The 20,401-nt window shown below is 40.7% G+C and overlaps 1 protein-coding gene across 1 annotated transcript in view; it reads left to right on the forward strand.

Moving 5' to 3' along the window:
• rsu1 (Ras suppressor protein 1) overlaps positions 1–17,265 on the forward strand; it is a 94,811-nt gene extending 77,546 nt beyond the window's left edge. Inside the window, exon 9 of the mRNA XM_071906671.2 lies at positions 14,179–17,265. Within this exon, the coding sequence (XP_071762772.1) occupies positions 14,179–14,281 (103 nt within the window). The 3' untranslated portion in view covers positions 14,282–17,265. The remainder of the gene's footprint in view (positions 1–14,178) is intronic.
• Positions 17,266–20,401: the final 3,136 nt, after the last annotated feature.

Here is a 20,401-nt window from a genome sequence, read left to right on the forward strand (position 1 = left end):
ACACATATTGTAGCTTTAACTCTGAAATGCTGTGCACATGCACACCCATACAGAGGCAAATACCAACTTTCAATCTCTCTTTCTCTCTCTCACACACACACACACACACACACACACACACACACACACTAAGTTTTGCTGTGATTAATTAAGCCGTGTGGAATAGCAGAGTTCCATAAAGACACCATCAGGAATCTGAATCCATTCGCCTCCCTTCCCTTATTCCTGCATTTAATTGGCCCTAACAGTTCATCACCAGAGCCATACACACACACACAGAGCACACTAAAAGAAATGGGAAATCTTTGTGTTGATCTCTAGATAGAACTGTTGTCTGTAGTGCTTATATAATAGCATAATGGAACTGTTGTGCTCATTGCGTGTGTGTGTGTGTGCGTGAGTACGTGCGTGCTTCTTTGTGGATATCCCATGTTCCTCCTGGGCTCTGGCCTCTCCAGTGTACAGCAGACTGTGACAGAGAGAGAGAGAGAACTCAGCCAAGAGACCCATGGGACTTAACGTCTACACTTCTTCACCATTTGAAACATTTTCAGACTAAGAAACCAAAAACTCCAGGGTTATTTGAGATCTCAGACACTGTACATATCTATCAGAATGACACTGAGATAGTTGTAAAGTACATACTAAAACACATGGTACAGGACAACAGACGTTTAACAGATTAACACAGTAGTACAGTACATACTGACAGACATGGACAGGACAACAGACCTCTAACAGACTAACATAGTAGTACAGTACATACTGATACATGTGGTACAGGACGACAGACTGATACTGATACTTGACGCTGAAAATGTTTTAGCATTTTTTGTTGTCACGATCAGTGGTATCAGAGCAAATATCATGCCTTGATCCTCTTGTCCTGATTTTCCAGGCACGTTCCAATCTGCTTACTCAGTTCATGCCCATTTCTCTACAGGGTCTCTCAGATATGGTACCTCACATGGGCTGCTGTCCAGTCTGTTCGATATAATCCCTCCTAAATTTCTCATGTGGGCCCAACTGTACTCTACTGATAAATCAGTCCCTCACCTCTGGGTGTGTCCCTAAACAGCTAGTGTCCAGCCCCTCTTGAAAAAACCTGGCCTTGGTACTTCTCTTTTATCCAACTACAGACCTATATCCAAGCTACCCTTCATATCCAAAATTATAGAAAAGGTAGTCGCTGAGGATAAAACAAAATTTAAATAAAATAGATAAAATTGAAATTTCAAAATCACAGTACTGAAACAGTACTGAAACTGCTCTGTTAAGATAATGGTGAATTTTATATTTTGGTGTTACTAGACTTGAGTGCAACTTTTGACACAATTGAACATGCCATCCTAATGATAGGCTTAGTATGAAATGGGTTGGTATTTCTGCAAAGCTTTGAAGTGGTTCTCTTCCTACCTGTCCAACAGAAAGTGTACTAATCTATTGGCAATTCTGTGTCTTCAGCTATTGTGGGGTTCCCCAGGGATCAATCCTTGGACCCATTTTGTTTTCATATATGCTTCCCTTGGGCCATATTATCAGTTGGTTTGTTTTCCCAACGAAGCAGCAAACGAAGCAGTTGGTGGTTTGGTATTGTATGTATGTATGTATCCTAACATTGCTTTGCAGATGACACACAGTTGTGTCTGTCTGTAAAGCCAGATGATATAACTAATTTAGTCACTCTTCGTGACTGTTTGGCTGCTGTTAAAGACTGGATGGCTCAAAATTTTCTTCAGCTAAACCATGACAAAACTGAGGTTCTTGTTATTGGTCACCATCACATACACCTCTAGAAATCTTGGTGTTATCTTTGACCCACACATGAAGTTCGAGCAGCATGTTAATAAGCTTGTTCAGTCCTGTTTTCTCCAACTGAGAAACACTGCCAAAATTAGAACAGTTATTTTAGAACTGCCAAGCTGCTGTGGCTCAGCTGCAACTAGTGCAGAATGCGGCAGCCAGACTCCTAGCTTAAGTCTAATCGTTATATCATCCCATATAATGCCTATTCTTGCCTCCTTGCACTGGCTACCAGTAAAGTATAGAATTGATTTTAAGATTCTCTTAATTACTTATAAAGATTTGCATGGCCTGGTGGCGGCTTGCATAACTGAGCTGCTGATCCCCTACCGACCTGAGCAACAGCAAGGGTACTCAGGTCCTCCAACCAGGGTCCTCTAGATAGCCCTCATTCCAGACTTAGAACCAAAGAAGATCGTGCCTTTGCTGTTTTGGCCCCCACACTCTGGAACCGTCTCCCCTTAACTATCAGATCAGCTGAGTCTGTTTAAGCAGCGCCTAAAACAAATTTCTATAGGCTGGCCTTTTTTATAATAGTCAGGCTGTGCTGTTATTTTATGTGTACTCTGCATGTATGTATGTATGTGCGTATTAATGCATCATCTGCCTGCATGTTGTTTGTATTCTTAGCTGTATTTTTACTGTTTCTTTTCTGTCTCTATGAAGCACTTTTAAACTGTTTTAAAAAATGCTATATAAATTTAGTTTTACTTACTTACATAGTACAGGACAACAGACCTCTGACAGACTAACATAGCATTACAGTACATACTGACACACATACAGGTACAGAACAGGACTTCACATTTATTACAAAGTTTAAACCTGCAATAAGAGATTTTAGACCCTGTAACCAATCCTGAAACTAACGTGTGCTACGTGGAGATTTCCGTGAGACGTAATGATATAAACAAATAGCCACACAAGCGGACCAGCTGTGTTGTTTTCACCTCTTTTCTAAAGCTTGTTGTCAAATTTGGCCCGAGTAATGGCGAATCGATGAAGCGAGCGAGTAAACGTTTTCAACTAGTAAACTTGCTACCTGCCTCTTCACTCATTGTGGGACATGTAACCTTCTGCGGGAGAAAAATCTGGCAAAGCCTTTATGCGCGGTTTGTCCTTAAGTCTCTACTCGCCTAGTAGCTTTGCTGTGTGTTTATAAATGTGTTGCGGTTTCTGTCACCCTCTAGTGGTCAGAAAAAATCGCTTAGTTAGCTTTAAAGCAGTAATCCTCAAGTTACTGTCTTTTTCTTTTTTTGTGCTGCCATTTTGATGCCAAGCGTCCATGATATGGTGTTTTGTTTTTTTGTGTCTCCATCTTTGGTGCTAAGCAATCATTGTTGTGGTGTTTTTGCACTGCACTTCCAAGACGGCACTTCTTCTTCTCAAACAGTGTGGCCAGTACTGTGACGTCTTTTTCCTTGGAATTTCTTTTCTTTTCTTTTGTTTATGAAGTTTGAATTTCTGTAGGTGGCCCTCTTTTTTTTTGTCTGTTCAGCCACAGTGCTATCTCTGCTCTAACTACCCAGTTCTCATTCTTTTTATTCCGAACAAACAGAAACGAAACATAATTTTTCCTGGGAAAAACCTACCCAACTCCGCAAATGTAAAAGCTTTCATAAATTGGCTATATTGAATCTATTGTGTTATATTAATCAGTAATAGCGAGTCACAAAATGGACATTTATATAAATGAAAATGCAGAGGATTATTACTTGAACTTACTGGTTTATGTGTCACATTCCAAAACACAAAACATTTGAGACATTCATCACTACTGGAAACATCTTCAGCTTTCCATTACTTAATATTAGGTATGGTTTTTCACTCTTCCTCTTGGTACTTTATCTACTGATGAAGTCAAGAGTCAACAAAGATTTTTTTTCTTGTCATCTGCTCTCATTTTTTTAAATCATGAGTTTGGCTTCTCCTGCTATTCCTCCTTCCTTACCTCCCTCTGTTCCTTCTACACCTCCTCCACTTCTACTGAGTCTTACTGTATTCTACTAATGAGTTGCAGTTGTTTTTTCTTTTTAAAGGTATATAACACAGTGGAAATAGGAATTTATCTCTTCATATAACCTGCAGAGACAAACATTAACATGTATTTCATATTAAAATATAATGGGAGATTGATTACCTTTCTGCTTGCGTTTTTTTTCTGTTCCTGGTCACCTCCCTCAGTACTGGAATCAGAGACACAGACACCATGATTGGGATCTCTCTTGCTCCTGCTCTCTTTCTCCCTCTCTCTGTACCTCCCCAGAGAGATACTGGTCCTCTCACCCTGATCGTCCTCAGTATTCCTCTCCTATTCCCCTCCATGTCAGTCCACAACTGTCAGAGACAGACAGAAAGGATGGAGTGTGGCCAAGAGAAAAAGGCAGAGTGAAGGGGGAGAGAGATAGAGGAGGACCCCCCCACCTGCTCCCACCCTTCTCTCTCATCAGAACGTGTAAAACAACAGCAACAGCAGTGTGTCTGTCAAGCACCAGTCAGATATGAGTGTGTCTGTTGAGCTGACTAAACCAACTAAGTACACGTTCCACCCGCCAACTCCATTGTTTGATGTGGTCACGTCACAACACCACACAGACACACACACACCTCAGTGAGATATGATTTAACACAACTATATGATTTAATAGTCCATGTGCGTACCACTGCAACAGATAATGAATCTAAAACTGGATCATTTTGAACAAGTACACAGAGATTGGCAGTATTTGAATTTAATGCATTTAATTACTTATGCACAGTTTGTAATTTATATTGCAATATAAATTATGTATTTCAAGTAACGGCAGAGAGTGAGTGTGTGTGGGAGCAATGTTTGGCTAGCGCAACAGGTTTATCGGTTAAATTAGCTATTCCACCAACGTCACAGACCACAGGGAATAATGTGACCTACTGTTAAGGTTTGCAGGACAGCAGAAGATGTTGTCTGTAAATTGACGGCGAAGAGTGTGGCTCTGTGTGTGAGATCCAATATGGCATTATCAGTATGGGACTGAATGTGTCATTTAGCCCATAGGCGATCTCTTAGTCAAAGACGCCCTCTAGAGGCCATCTCATGAAGCGACATCTCACTAAGCGTCATCAAAAGAGCTAGGACTGTCAATTATTCACTGTGGATGACAGCCATGTGGCTTGTTGAAGTGTCCTTGAGCAAGACTTTTCATACTTTAATACTTTTGCGTAAAATATTTTATATTAAAGCTTAGATAGGCGATGTTTTTAGAACAATATTGGTAATATTTGGTGAAATTATCTTTCATCCTGACAGACGTAAAATAAAATGCTACTGGGACTGGAATAAACTTGCGTAAGGAAGCAAGTTATTTTTCCCACAGCACACGATGTGTTCATCAGGAAGGAGCCACATTCAAGTCAGTCAGTCTGCCCGTGTTAGGTAACTACAGCTTTGCAACTGTGGTAGCTAATCTATGTGCAACAAACTGAACACACAACTAGACTGACCTTGCAGAGCTGTGTTTTGTGTAAAAGGTTTGGAATTTATCAAGTTTGCTGAGACTATCTTTCCAGTGTAGAGTGAACCTAGACCAACGTTTGTATCACAATGTGTGTTTGTAACCGCAATGGCTAATTTCTGCCATTGCAGAGATTTGCCCCTCTCAGTTGACAGGCATGTACATGCACATACCTGAGCCTCGTTTGAAGGTAAGAGTAACGGGAGGGGAGGGAGCAGAGAGGGAGGGGGTGGATTTTTTTTGTTGTATACTTCTTTAATTCTATAACTCTTGTTCATTTCTCCAAAGTTGCCTACAGCAGCTTTAAGATATTAGAATCTGTAAACCCTTCACATTACCAGATAGTCTGTGCTGACCATCAATCCCAGCCAAGCCTCAGATCAGGGATTCTCCTCCCGATTGTTGGGATGTCCAAATATGGTGTTAATCAGCCCAATTATCTTCTAGTGTATTTCCAGCTTTAGTCAGTATAAGTTGCGCTGGATAAGAACATCAGCTAAATGACTAGAATGTTAAGGTAAAATGTGAATGCATTCCAATGCTAGCAAGAAAATCACCTCATCACCTTATTATCAACAGGCCAATGCCCTACTTTAATTTGGGACAGTGTGAGAGTTCCAGGACATTTCATTATACTGGCATACATTTAAACCTGCAATAAGCGATTTCAGACCCTATCACCAATCCTGAAACGAACGTGTGCTATGTGGAGATTTCCATGAGACATAATGATATAAATCTCTATCCACACACGCGGGCCATCTGTGGTGCTGTTTTCACCTCTTTTCTAAAGCTTGTTGTCAAAACCCAGACCGACTCGAAGCTCCTCTCGGCCCATTCAGTAGCTTTTCATTTTTTTTAAACTAGCTTGTCTCCTCCCTCGCTGTTTAAAAGCGGCCCTCTCCCCCTCCCATTCCTGGAAAAATGTAAGGGCGGAATCGATGAAGCGAGCGAGTAAACTTGTTAAACTAGTAAACTTGCTACCTACCTCTTCACTTGTCACTGTGGGACATGTAACCTTCAGCGGGAGAAAAATCTGGCAAAGCGAGACTGGTAACCGGGGACACTTCTCCGTAGGTACGTTTAGCTTAGCTATTAGCCTTTATGCACTGTTTGTCCTTAGGGGCTTCCGTATTCCAGTAGTTTTGCTGTGTGTTTCTGTCACCCGTTAGTGGTTGGAAAATCCCTTATTGCAGCTTTAAGAAAACTACACATCCTGGTAACTTCTGTTGTTGGAGCACCATCATAGCAGAAGGCAACTACAGTGCATAACAGGTGTTAAGCTCAATGTCCACCAGATGTGGCACGGCTCTGGCACGGAAGCGGAACGGCCGGGACACGGGATCGAAACGGCTCCGGAACGGAAGGCAATGTACACTGCACGCGTTTGATTGAGTCATATGCATCACCCGCAAGTCAATAAAGTGCATTTTAACGCTTATCAGATGCAAGCGGATCCGGCAAAAATAGACCAGACGTGGAAAAAGAACAGAGCAGGTTCCGGACGGCTTCCGCACAGAAACCGTGCCGCTACCACAACGCATCCGCACCCGGTGGACATTGCAGCGCTGATTCACATGGGCGCGAGTCTGTTCCGGTACACGCACGGCTTCCGTGCCGGAGCCATGCCGCATCTGGTGTACATTGGGCTTTAGAGTCCAGGGCCTTCAGCTTCATTCTCCTTGCAAGCTATTACTTTGTGAATTCTTACCATTGGTCAGTTCCTGACAAGCTACTTAGAAACAAACGAAAGACAGCAGAGACTTCCTTGGCTGGAAATTTAACCTCCAACCCATACACAGGTGGATTCACAACTCTGGATCTTCAGATGGTCCCTTCCGATGGTTCATAAATTCCTCCTTTGCCCTAAATAAACGGCTTGTCCTCACCACAGTGCTGTTTACCCCCCAAACCCTCCACAATTAGTTGTTTCTTCCCGTGGAGTAACTTCCGGTCCAACGAACACTCCATCATTAATTAGGCTGCATTATTCTCCACTCCTCACATCAAATGGATCGCGCCTTTCCTCCCCCTCCTCTTCCCTCCATATCCTCCTTCTCTCCTAGACTCATCCATCAATGCTGTGAACCTACAATTATGCTAACACTCAGGCTTGTTATGACAACACAAAGTGCGCTGCACTGGCCACTTATTGACTAAATGAGTAATCCTGCTCTTCTTACACAATCAGTCACCACAAGCCAAACCCCAAACAGGAGCTCTTCTCTGTTCTCTAAACCCATCCTTTCACTCGCCCTCAGTTCCTCGCTGTCTCTTTCTTCTCCTCCTCCTTATTCTCTCCTTTATTACACTGATTAAGTAGAAATATGCATAGTTTGGTGTTATCAGATGCACTGGCTAGAATGATTTAACCTGCTTATGTGTTATGTGGTTATGTCTATATGTGTAGTTGACAGTTTCAATGATATCTATGTTTGCCCTTGAATCCTAGGTTTACATGGTCCTAGGACCATTTTTCAGGACTCTAGGGCCTGTGAAACTATTCAAAAAGATGAAGGAGGGGCATCCTGGTGGCTCTGTGGGCTAAGGGGCATACCATGTAAACGTGATGATGTCCTGGGTTTAAATCCGGCCTAGGACCTTTGTCGCATGTCATCCCTCTCTCTCACACAATCTTTCCTGGCTCTCTCTCTACTTTAAACTATCTAATAAAGGTGAAAATGCCCAAAAATAATCTTAAAAAAAAAAAAGCTGAAGTAGTAATAAAAGAGAGGAAGTTAGGAAATCCACTCCTTTTGGATTCAGTTTTCTTTCTCTGTTTTTATTTTTTTTAGTAGTCCTTACTGAAGACAATTGTTGATGCGCATCTCTTCCTCCCCGTCGACAAAGCATTTTGTTTCAATGTGTAAATAAATAAGACTGGTTTTCTTGAGAAGTTGGCTTTTTTGAGATACAGGGTAATCCATGAGCAGTGACAGGACATATGATAAAGGAACCAGACAGAAGATTTGTCTGTTGTTGTATTACCTTGGGGCTTACTGTGTTCCAGAGCCAACCAGTAGATTCAGTGTATAGAGTCAGTTCTGACAGATACAGAGTTAAAAGCTGTCCATCTCTCAGGGCCTTGCCACTTCCAGACACTCTGCTGGTCCCAGGGGCCGCCCAGTACCTAGCCCCTAACCAGCCCTCTCCTCTGGGACACAACGGCTTGGCTGACTGGACAAGCTCTGCAGGGAGCTCTCTCTCTCTCTGTGTGTGTGTGTGTGTGTGTGTCTCTCTCTTGCTGTCTCTCTCTCTCTCCCTATTTTGCTGTCTTCTATCTCTCTCTCCCTGTTTTTCTGTCCCCCCTCTCTCTTTCTCTCTCTCTCTCTCTCTCTCTCTCTCTGTGTCTTTGTCTCTGCTGCATGCCTGCCATGGGTATGGTTGTGGTGGGGTGGAGAGAAGATGGGGTTCGGCAGCTTTTATTCCCCAGGAGAGAGTGTTGACATGGGGCTGAGTTAGATAGACTCCCGCCCTCCCGGAGAGAAAATACAGGACACTTCAATCATAGACTGACAGCCTTCCCCTAGTGTGAATTTTGTCCATATACTTCCTATCTGTGTGCACGCCAGTGTGTGCGTGTATGTCACATTTGTTTGTGCACATATGCATGCTCCCACGTGTGAATTTATGGCCATGGTATATGTCATTAGGCTGTGTGTGTGTGTGTGTGTGTGTGTGTGTGTGAGAGAGAGAGAGAGAGAGAGAGGATTTTTTTTTAGATTTGTTCAAAGCTATCCATTCCTTTCTGTTCCGTTCCAATCCATTAAAAGTTGTCCTGAAATTCTTTGAATATAATAATAAATAAATATATTTAAACTGGGTGAATAAAATCGGAAAATGTCAAGCATGCCCAGAAGGCATGTATTGCTTCAGACAGTAATTTACTCACATGTTTAAAGTAATCTTTTGGGTGTGAGTGGCTTAGTGAGTTTTTCCAGCAGTGTTTTCCTGACATGTTTGTTCATCTCAGTCTTTTCATTCTAAAAAAGCTCAGTGTATCTTTATGGGGATTTCGCTGTATGACCTCTGGTTCTTGGGGCCTTAAAATCGAAATAATCCCGACTACCACTGTACATAAAAATACAGATGGTAATTCTTCACTGAATTCACTGTAAAATTTCCTAGTAGTGGGATTTGTTTTGGTCTTTTATGATTCAAGGTAGAGTCAGGTTTTTTTCTGGAAAAATTGAAAAATATGTTTTCTCATTATTTTAACCATAATTACCTCCACCAATGGAGTTGGGCGGGTGTAGTGTCTCACCCACCCTCATGTTAGTCAAAACACCAGTGAAGTTTGTATATCCATAACATACGGCGAGTTTGCTAGCACAGCTCCGTTGCAGCCTTCTTCAGAAGTTGCTAGAGAACGTTTCTTTACAGTTCCAAAAATGGCAAAAAAATCTGCATAAAATTTCTGCAGTGTTCTGAAGTGAAACGAGTGCACTATGGGTCCAAAAGTCCAATATTTACCTCATTATCTCCTAGATTTTCGCACTTGTTCTGCACCGCGGCAACTGTCGCAACAGTAGCAAGCAGATGCTGCCTTCAAATGCGTTCGGAAATATTGTATTTATGGGTAGAGTGCGCATAAAATGACCCAATAAAGTGGTAAATACAGTGGTAAATATTTTGTTTTTGTTCAGTGATGTTGACAGCCAGTTACTTGTTTCACTTGTTCTTGTGTTGTGTTCTTTCAAGTAATGTATTAAGCTGTGCATTAAAAGTAGTTCTGAGACAAAAGTAACTACACAGCAATCTTTTTTGAGTAATAAAACAACTTTAACTCCAAGAAAGCTTTAGTCTTTTACCCCTGACAATTTATACAGTAGGAATCGATAAGGAAAACGATAATGAATTGGATTGATAAGAAAAATTTGAAAATTGGCACCGGAATCAGTAAAATCAGTAAAAATCAGCAAAAACCCAGGGCTATGGGTTGGTGACAACATTGGTGAGTGCTTGCTCGCTGCTGTTTAGGAGACACTTTCGGAATACGTTTTGATTCATCACTTCCTGTGTGGAGAAGATTTCCCACCAGGTAATAACCATACCAACATGAGAATTTAATTTGTTCAAATAGGCTGAAACTACAGCTTCTCAATTAGTGGGGTTGCGATGCTCTTCTCTGTTGCAGCCCCAGTTCCTGATTCAGGCTGATAAGATGGGTGGATTTTTATATTAGACTCTTCCTTACTGCAGCTTTAACCAAAATTAATCTGAAGAAAGTTTGTTAGAGTGTTAGTCTACAATCTGATCATCTTGGTGTGTGTGTGTGTGTGTGTGTGTGTGTGTTGTAGTCCCCTGCTCTCGACCTGAACACAACTCCAGCTGGATGTAACTCTAGTTGCTCTCAGCTCAAGCCAAACAGCCCATATGATGTTTACCTGCTGTGCAATTAGACCTACAACTCCCTCTCTCTCACACACACACAAGGACAGTCAAAAATATACAAAAACATTTATCACTCATAGACACAAAGATAACCTTACATTCACAAATGCATACATAAATATGAGCATGGATGCGCAAAGTCACACATACATGCACAGCTGTGGAGACGTGGTCAGTAATGATTGGGCACTTAGTCAACATTCACTGTGGTTTGCTTATTAGTGTCACTTACTGCCAAGCACAGTGGACGTACGTCTTCTGTCACCACCTCTCTCTCTCTCTCTCTCTCTCTCTCTCTCTCTCTCTCTCTCTCTCTCTCTCTCTCTCTCTCTCTCTCTCTCTCTCTCTCCCCCCTCTGTCACTTTCTCAATCCCATGGGTGTGTCTCGCTCATACAGAAGAGAGAGAGAACTCAATGGAGTGGAAAGGACTCTTCCTTGGGCTCTGTCTTTCTGTCCTCTCTCCTCTTCCTCCCTCCTCCTCCTCCCCAGAGCAGCCCAGTTCAGAGATAATTGTCTCTTTGTGTTTCCTCCTTTTTTCTTTGGTTTGATCGTCCTCAGCTGGAAGAGAAGGAGCTTATTCAAAACAGAGAAATGTTTAAGTGTGTCAGCGAAGTGAAATTAACAGCTAGTGACTAGGGATGTACCAATCAACTGGCATAGTCGGCTGATAGATCTAAATAGGTTGTCGGTGATCAGCCGATCATTGTTTAAACTGCCTGATCATATTCTAGGTGACATTGGTTATATATGCCCATATGTTATTTATGCTCATTTGACAGTAATCAAATAGGTATTTTGTTTTTGTTTTTTTCCCACGACGCAGTGGAGGGCATCACGAGGCAAGGTCAAGATTCAGGTCAGGCAGGCAGTCAGTCAGTCAGTCATACGCTTCGTCAGATGGCCTCTAGAGGGCGTCTTTGACTGCAAGATTCAGTGTTTCCCATATAGAGGCACAAAATAAAAAAAGTTGGTCAATGTATAGAAATGTATCTAAATCGATTTCTAATGCACCTGATGTCACATCGCATCATGTCTGTCATGTGGAGATGCACAGACCAGCAGCATTGAACTCAAGCTGACAGTCTCCCGGTGTGAAAAAAAAGAGTTAAACTTGACATTCCACAATTTGTTCCAAACTCAACCGGTGTTAGTAACAGGATTTGTAAACAGTAACTTGATAACTCGTCTTCTGCTGCCCTACAAACTTTAACGGTAGGTAATGTTATTATCTTGTGGGATTTAGTTAAGTAACATTAGTGGAATTTGGTAATTTAACCGATAACCGTGTCACAGTGCTTCAGTGCATAGAATTTAAAGGTCCCATATCGTGGAAAATGGGATTTCCCTTTGATTATAAAGGAGTTGGATGTGTTTTCTAAACATTGTGAAAGTATCAAAACGCACGGTAGGCAACTAAATCCACACAATCCATATTAGATAACCGTTGGATAACAGTTGGATTCATTCACTATTTTCAGCTGACAGCTCAAATACAGTGCACAAACTTGGCCTACATGGGAGGTCGGGAAGGAAGAACACCCTGTTCTCAAAAAAGAATATAAATTGATAAATTGAAGTTTGCTAAATTGAGTTATTTGGCTGTAATGTAAGACGTCATGTTCAGCAAAAACAAAACACTGCCTTTCAACAGCAGAACCTTATACTAACTGTAAAGCATAGTGTGTACAGTGTCGGGGCATTAAGGTTTGCGGCTGCTTTGCTGCCTCAGGGCCTGGCCAGCTTGCCATCGAGTCAACCATGGATTCCACATTGTATCAGAGAATACTGGAGCAGAAAGTGATGCCATCTATCAAAAAGCTGAAGCTGAACTAAAAGTGGATCTTGCAACAGGATAATGATCCACAACCCTGGCTGATTTAAGGGGAGATGCAAGGGGATGCCATTTCCCCTCTTGAAAAAATTGACAAAGGGTTAACTGAGAGGGGAACTTAGTGTGTGTGTGTGTGTGTGTGTGTGTGTGTGTGTGTGTGTGTGTGTGTGTGTGTGTGTGTGTGTGTGTGTGCGCGCGTGTGTGTGTGTGTGTGTGTGTGTGTGTGTGCCTTCTGCCCGATGTATGCAGGGATAGGCTTCAGCACCCCCGTGACCCTGAATTGGATTAAGCGGGTAATGACAATGAATGAAGATTGATTCAATTAATCCATTCCCTTTTTTTAAGTAACTAGCCTTAAATCACTGCAGTTTGACATACAGCATTCTTATCAAGATAATTTGTTTCTTTTTGGCTGAATATGGTAGTTAACTGAGTTGTTAATACAGTGGAAAGTGTATTGAATATAGAATTACAAAACAATAAAAAAATAAAAATATTCTGTATTATAATATATAGAAAAGGGGTGTCTGATCACAAAACTAAATGAAGATGAATGAAGATGTGAAGCACCTAAAGATGTAAAGCACCTAATGGATCCACAAAGTAAATCACTCACTGACTCACTGTTAGCCTGTCTGCCCCCAGTGGCTATTGGAAGGCATGGTACACACAATTTACAAGTAGAAAGCTGAAAAGTGCTTGCGGAGTGCTGTTTGGGAATATGGCAGAATTATAGGGTGCTTCACATCTATGACACTGTGTGTCCTTGTTCAGTTTCAAATTGACTCAGCTCTTGAAGAGCCTTTGAATACACCTGGTGTAACATTAAGTTGAATAATATGAATGGGTAGAATTTACAAGGTGATACTGTAGATTGTATTGTGTAAGGTTTCTGTAAGTTCCTCCCCCCACCCCTTCCCCAGGGCCACGGACAGCTGTCCCCACCAGACTCCACCATCTCCCCCAAATCTGCCCCTCCCCCCAATTCAACCACTGTCCAAAACAAGAGATAAGAGACAATTACAAGAAAAGCCATTTTTCAGTGTTATTTGTTAAATTAGGTAACCTTTATCTATCAAAAGTCTTGAAAATGAAATATGCATATGTCCAAATATATCAAAAAACTCAGGGGGTGTACTTACTTTTTCATAGCACTGTATATTCATTTCTGATATTGTGTAATGTGTATTGTGTGTAATGTGTAAATTTCATAGCCTATAGAACTCGTTGAATCTATTGGATAGAATGAAAACCTTTTTCTTCAAGCACACACTAACATAACAACTATGTTTGGATAAGAAATTATGATTTATTTCAGCAATGTAATGCAGCCACAACAATCTGCTAATGAAGTTCAGCTAAAATGCATAATTTTAATCAGCAATCGGATTTGTGATCAGCCAATCACACTGTTACAAAACTGGTAATCTGAATCAACCAAAAACCAACTGCAACTCCACACAGATTCCCTCAAAGCTGGAAAGATTTTTCATTTTTTCACAAACACACACACACACACACACACACACACACATATACACACCTGGTTGTACATTAAATTGAGTGATTTGAGTGATTGATTAAGTTGTCTGTGAATGCTAAAGCCATTTCTCCTCTCCTCTCCTCTCATTTCTCCTCTCCTCTCTGATCTTCCTCAGTCTCTATGGCCGACACATGCAGGCCAACCCAGAGCCTCCTAAGAAGAGCAACGATAAGAGTAAGAAGATCAGCCGCAAGCCGCTGGCCGCCAAGAACAAATGATGAGGAGAGAGAGAGGCGGAAGATGACTGCTTGCTCAGCCAGCAGGACCTCACTGCATGTGCCTTTTTCCCCTTTTTCTCTATTTATTGATCACCCATTTTGCATTTTGGTAATCTATCAAAGTGTTTATTCTAACTATATAGTGTTAGATATTGTTTGGACCGCATTCCACTGTGTGTCTGAGTCCAAGATGAATGTTTTCTGTGTTCAGCTGGATACATACAAAGACAAGATTCATCTGAGGGAAAAAAGGGGTGTTTCTTCACCACTTCATTTTGACCTTTGGTTTTCATGGGGCGCTGCACACAATTTATTCTAACCTGTTCACCTTATCCAGTGGCCGTTGGTTTGGGCTCCATTTGTTTCCACTGATTGAACAAACAGGTGATTATTGGTGACGCTTTACTTGAAGTGCATTGTAATGCATTACCAGCAGATTAGACATCCTTTAGGAGCAGAGATAAACTTTTATTACAATATAATCATCAGACAACTGGTACAGGTAACTGTTTGAATTTTGAGGACTTCAGTACCCAGAAATCCTGTAAGGTTCTGTCAGTAAACTGCCCAAGCACTGCCGGTCTGTGATGCTTTATACCACAGGATACCAAAGGTACGAGCGAGGCAAAATATCTAATCTTATAATATGGTTATAATGTTCTTATGATGCCTTATGAGCACCACTGTAAGTTAAGTGTTACCTAATTCCTAAGTCCTAAAAGTCCCACATCTGACAAGACCACTGGCCAATTTACCCCATAATGAAAAATAGTATGAATGGTTGAAAAAAGTGGACAGTGTTGTTTTTCGTTCAATTACAGTTTTTCACAATTGCTTACACACTTTTTCTGAAACTAGGCTCATTTTCTCAAAACTCTAAACACAAAAACACTAACACAAAATGCAAAAGTCTACAAATCTCTTGCAAAATGAAACACTGCATTCAAAACTGTAATCTTCTCTCAAAACTGAATGCATCAAATTGATACACACAACCATCATATGAATACATCTTTCTAACAACCGACTACACACTGATGTGCTCAACTGAAAACACTACTATGAATATCTTACCAGTGGGCTTATGCCTTTTGCATTTTCAGAGTTAGCCTACACTTATGCACAGTAGCCTGTTTTAAAAGACTGTTACAGTAATGTATATATATGCAAATATAGTAACACACAAATACTTTATTTCAATTACAAATAGTTTATTTCGATCAACACTTGGATATATGTTGGATATGTGAAGTGTTTTTTTACAGTTTTCTGTAAAAAAAAAATGTATGTTATTCTATTTAGGTCTGACCACAGCACCATCATCTACATCACAAGCCGTGTTCGCATAGACTGGTCGTCTCTCAGTTCTGCAGACATGATGTGATTTGTTAGGAATGTTAAGAATATTTCTTTTTTTCATTACTGTAACGTTGGCCAACCATCACTGAGTAGCATAGGCCTACTGATATGTAGTATAGTATACTACAGTATACTATAAAGAACTAAAGAAGCATAGTGTAGAGAGTAGGTTACTTGTTCTCTTTCTGAATGTCCAGATGATGGAAGCAACAGTGAAGCGGCTCAGGTTGGGCTGGACTCTCTGCCCAGCCTCCCTGCTTAAACCATGGCCGAGCACATGGTGAACCAAAGTGGCCTGGATCTCATCTGAGACAGATGAACTGAACTGTTTCAGGTTTTAGTGATTGTGTCTCAAGTTCCAGTTTTGTGTGTAAATAATTGTGAAAAACTGTAACAACTTTGTGGTTGAATATACATATTGCCTTAGTTGTGACCCTCCTAACAATGGCCACAGGTGGAGATGGACAAACCACTGTATTGTCAACCGACATGTCAGGTCTTTGTACACATTCAAAAAGAAGATTTCATCTCAGTCAGCTGAGTGACAGGTCTTCCCAAACAGATTTTAAAAATGATGGAAAAATAGTCCTAATTACTCACCTTTTTTATAAGTTGGCTCTGTCACTGTGGCCTGTGTTTTAGGTCTGAATTTGGTCAGTGTTGTCAACAGTTTGTCTGATATGCCTCAGCATTAAACCAAGCTCCATTAGAATAAAAAAAACTCAGCTTCCCCTTCACACTGCTCTAACAAGCACAGAGGGCCAGGAGAGGATTCAACTGAACACACTCTGTCACACACAAGTATCACACACATACACATACATACACATACTCACACACACACGTCTCACATATACACACACACACACACACAAACCCTCTCATACAGTGTGCGCGTGTTGTGGCCAGGCCGAGTCCTACTGTATGTGGGATTTTGGTGGGTTTTAGGCATTTTAGCTCTGTCTACTGGATCCTAGCCTATAGGGGAGGGTTGTAAAGTCACACATTCACACACACACACACACACACACTTTGCTTGGTTCATTTTTTAACTCCCTTGTTTGCCAAAGCAGAGATGTTGAATCTGCCTTCATCTGGTGTTCAGTTGTGTCTCTCTCTTTGCCCTACGGTATACAGCTTGGCCCAAAATACCCCAGAGCTTGTTTAGCAAAGGGCAATACAGTACAGTGTAACAATAGGACATTGGTGTTCCTCACAAACCGGCACTTGGGACACAAAATGGAGTCTACTGAACTACAGTCCTTCAAATACAATCCCCACTAGTAGCCCTAATAGTGAGGAGCTGAACTCAATTACAGCTCCCATTATTGTGTTCATTCCACTGATGTCTGAGACCAGTGTGTTTGACTCAATTCAATTGTTCTAGTTTTCGGTGCTGCTTCGACTCTCTTATCTGGGACAAACCAAACTAACAGTAGCCTCAATTCCAGATTTTCTTCATAGTTATTTTTAAAACTCTTGCCAGCTGTCCTTCACATTTCAGCCTGTTGCAAAATGAACAAATGTAATCCTTTTTTAACGTATCATGCTTTTATCACATGCCATAATATGTAAGTTTCATGTGTTCTGTTAATTAACCATTTTGAATAAAGCTATCAATTTTGTTTGGATTTGATTTATTTTTATTTTTTGCCTTGTATTGCTTATTTCATATGAACATATAAGCCTTGTCACATTTGGGGCAAAAAAAATGTTTTCTGAACACAGTTTGCTAGCATTGTTAGCATTCCTCATTGAAACAGAGGGAGCTAGTACTAATGCTAATCGGCTGTTCCAATAAGTAAGGAGTCAAAACTGCTTTTTCCACTCCGAGGCTGCATTCACACCAGTCATGTTTGGAGCAGTTTATTTAGTTTGGTTCATTTGGTCAGGTGAGAACAATGCCATTCAAACTCAGGTGACACCAAATGAGTGCAATGTCTTCCAAGAGAACTGCAGTACAGTTTGGTAGCTGTGAATGTAACCCAAACCAACTACAGGAAACGACCCCAAAACGCAAGGGTTTATGGGTATAAGTAGATAGATGTTGACATCTGATAGTCAGCAGTTTTCATGCTTGGAAAGCTTAGCATGATAAAATGAAGCAAGGGCAAACCAGTCTGGACTGATGCTCATATGCAGCTATTTCTTAATGTGTTCTTAACTTGTATCAACCAATTTGTTCTTATACAACATTTGCACAATATCTTATGAAAAAGTTATGCACCCTTGGTTTTAGCTATACCTATGTGATTCATACTATACCTGTGCATGGTCATAACCTATCAATGTGGTAAAACACATTAGGTTAAGGTTATAGTTGAGGTTAGCAAACAAAAATAACTTTGGTTAAGATTAGGGTTAAGGTTATGGCTAGGTTCAGGCAAATAAAACCAGTGGAACCTACAACAATTTGGTTAAGGTTAGGATACGATTTTGGTCATGCTTAAGTAAGAAATACCACAGCTGAAAATGTAAATTTCACTTAGTTTAAAACTTGTCATGAGTTGGGAATTGAACCCAGGTTGTTGGAGTTGAAGGTAAATTTATACGCCCATCCACCACGCAATGTAAATGTCAGACTACTGCCTGTTTCAGTCACGTGAGCTCTGCCTCCTGCCGCCTAGAATATGATACGAAATTACTCTGCATTACTTTTTGTAACTAAGTACAAATTTGGTATGAGAACAGGGTCTCTGAAGACCAGAGAATGTAAATTACAGCAAAGAGCACAGAAAAGTCCATTATTCCAGTCCATCTTAGCTGGACTGGAATCAGGCTTGGTTTGACTTTTATCGAGAGGTGAGCGAGAGAGATTAGAAGAAAATATCTTAATACAAACCAGGTGTGTGTGTGTGTGTGTGTGTCAGAGAGGGTGAGAGCTGCTCATCCCTTTCACACACCAGGCTCTTGGGCTCAGCAGGCACATCTGTCTGGCCATCAGAGCAGAGGCAGACACACCATAGGACGCCTGTACACATACTGCTCACACTCCTCCCTCTGTCTTCCCTCTCTTTCTCACCCCATCATCATCATCATCATCATCTGGATTCTAACACCGTGCTGCTCCTGGTCTCTTATTACAGTGACAAACCAACAGCATCCAGCTGACTGGGCTGAGCATGCAGAGGTTCAGTTCCTACTGCAGATAGAGAAAAAAAAACAGCATCCAGTCCTCTCGTTCTGTTAGCGTTTTAAGTAGAACCACTTTCAATTTACCTTGACTTGAAGGAAACTTCCCCAGAAATGCTATGGGTGTCTGGGGGAATTTTTGAAATCTGAAATCTTTTGTTCAGTTTTGTTCAGTGGCATGTACATACCCTTTCAAGGGAGAAAATACAGTATACTTGCATTTTGCACCTCCCTGAGATTACAATGTAATGCAATCTAAAAAAAATTATAAAGTATGAAATGTAATATGAAAAACAAATGTGAAATATCAAATTATTTGTTTAATCAAGATAGTTTGCATTTCCATTTTCCAGCAACTAAGAAATAATACGTTTATATAGAGATAAGCAACGCAGTGTAAATGCCCTTCAGACTGATTGCATTCCCCTTTTAGCTTATAGCTCAGGTTACCCCAGGTGATGAGTGTTAGCACTAAATGGCTTAAAATGTAATAAAGTATAATAATATGTAATATGCATGTAATAATTTACTGGATAATATAATAACATCTTCATGGTGATACTGTAATTTTGTTTCCTGGTTACGTGATTGTATTATTAATACATTATTACATTTACCAGTGATTATTCCATTATAAGGGGTGTACCTTTTTAATTATTACAATATCAGCCTGAAGATGTCATTACATGATATTGTAATTTATCACTCTAACAGGTTTCATTATATTTTGAAGACATTTAGAGGGACAAGCAAGTTCTATTTTTATGCCGAGTGTCATCACTTCTGTCATTTCTCCTGTCTGATTTTTTTTCCTATAACCCATTTCACACATGAAACCTGTAAAATTGCCATTTTTTTCCGGTAAAGGTAGCAGTTTCTGTTGTTCACACAAGACATGCCTTTACGCTTTTTTTAAAGTAATGCTACCATTCACACAATACTGGCGATACCATTAAATTCCACTCTTGTCATTTCCCGGAAATTATGTTTAACTGTGATGTTATGGCATCCTTCACACATACGGTTGATACAGAACATTACTAGTAACATTACCACGTCTTGAGCAGTGAAATTGGCAGAACTGATTTACTGGCATTTCAACATCGACTCCTTTTCACATATGACGGTTTGCTGTTACATTTACGGAACAGGCTGCATGTGTGAAAGGAGCTTACATTTAATGATGCAAAAAACAGTCTTTAAAATAAAAAGTGGAGCACTGGGAGATGTAGCTAAGGAGACGGCTGTTGTAGAAGCTGATGGCATTGACAAGGCCCTGACTTCAACTTGAACTGCAGAATTTCTAAGTGATGGAAACCAAGACCTAATCCATCTTTCCTTTGACTAAAAATGTACTGTCCTTGGATTTCTCACCAGTTAACACAGTTAACACACATTCTGAATCTGTGATTTAACCAACAGAGCAGGAGGAATATTCAGGAAAGTTGTGCGAATGCAGAGGGTGTGGTTTCCAAACTTTCCTGGAAGAATAGACCATTCGTTATCGTAGCCTTAGTTTAATCCCTCCATCCATCTCAGAGGCAATCTAGAGTAATGGCAACCTGACTCATCCTCTATTGCCGTTCAATTGTTTTGTCAGAGTCTATTAGATAGACAAAGCTTAGGCTG

The sequence above is a fragment of the Centroberyx gerrardi genome, chromosome 22 (assembly GCF_048128805.1).
Source record: "Centroberyx gerrardi isolate f3 chromosome 22, fCenGer3.hap1.cur.20231027, whole genome shotgun sequence".
Lineage (NCBI taxonomy): Eukaryota > Metazoa > Chordata > Actinopteri > Beryciformes > Berycidae > Centroberyx > Centroberyx gerrardi.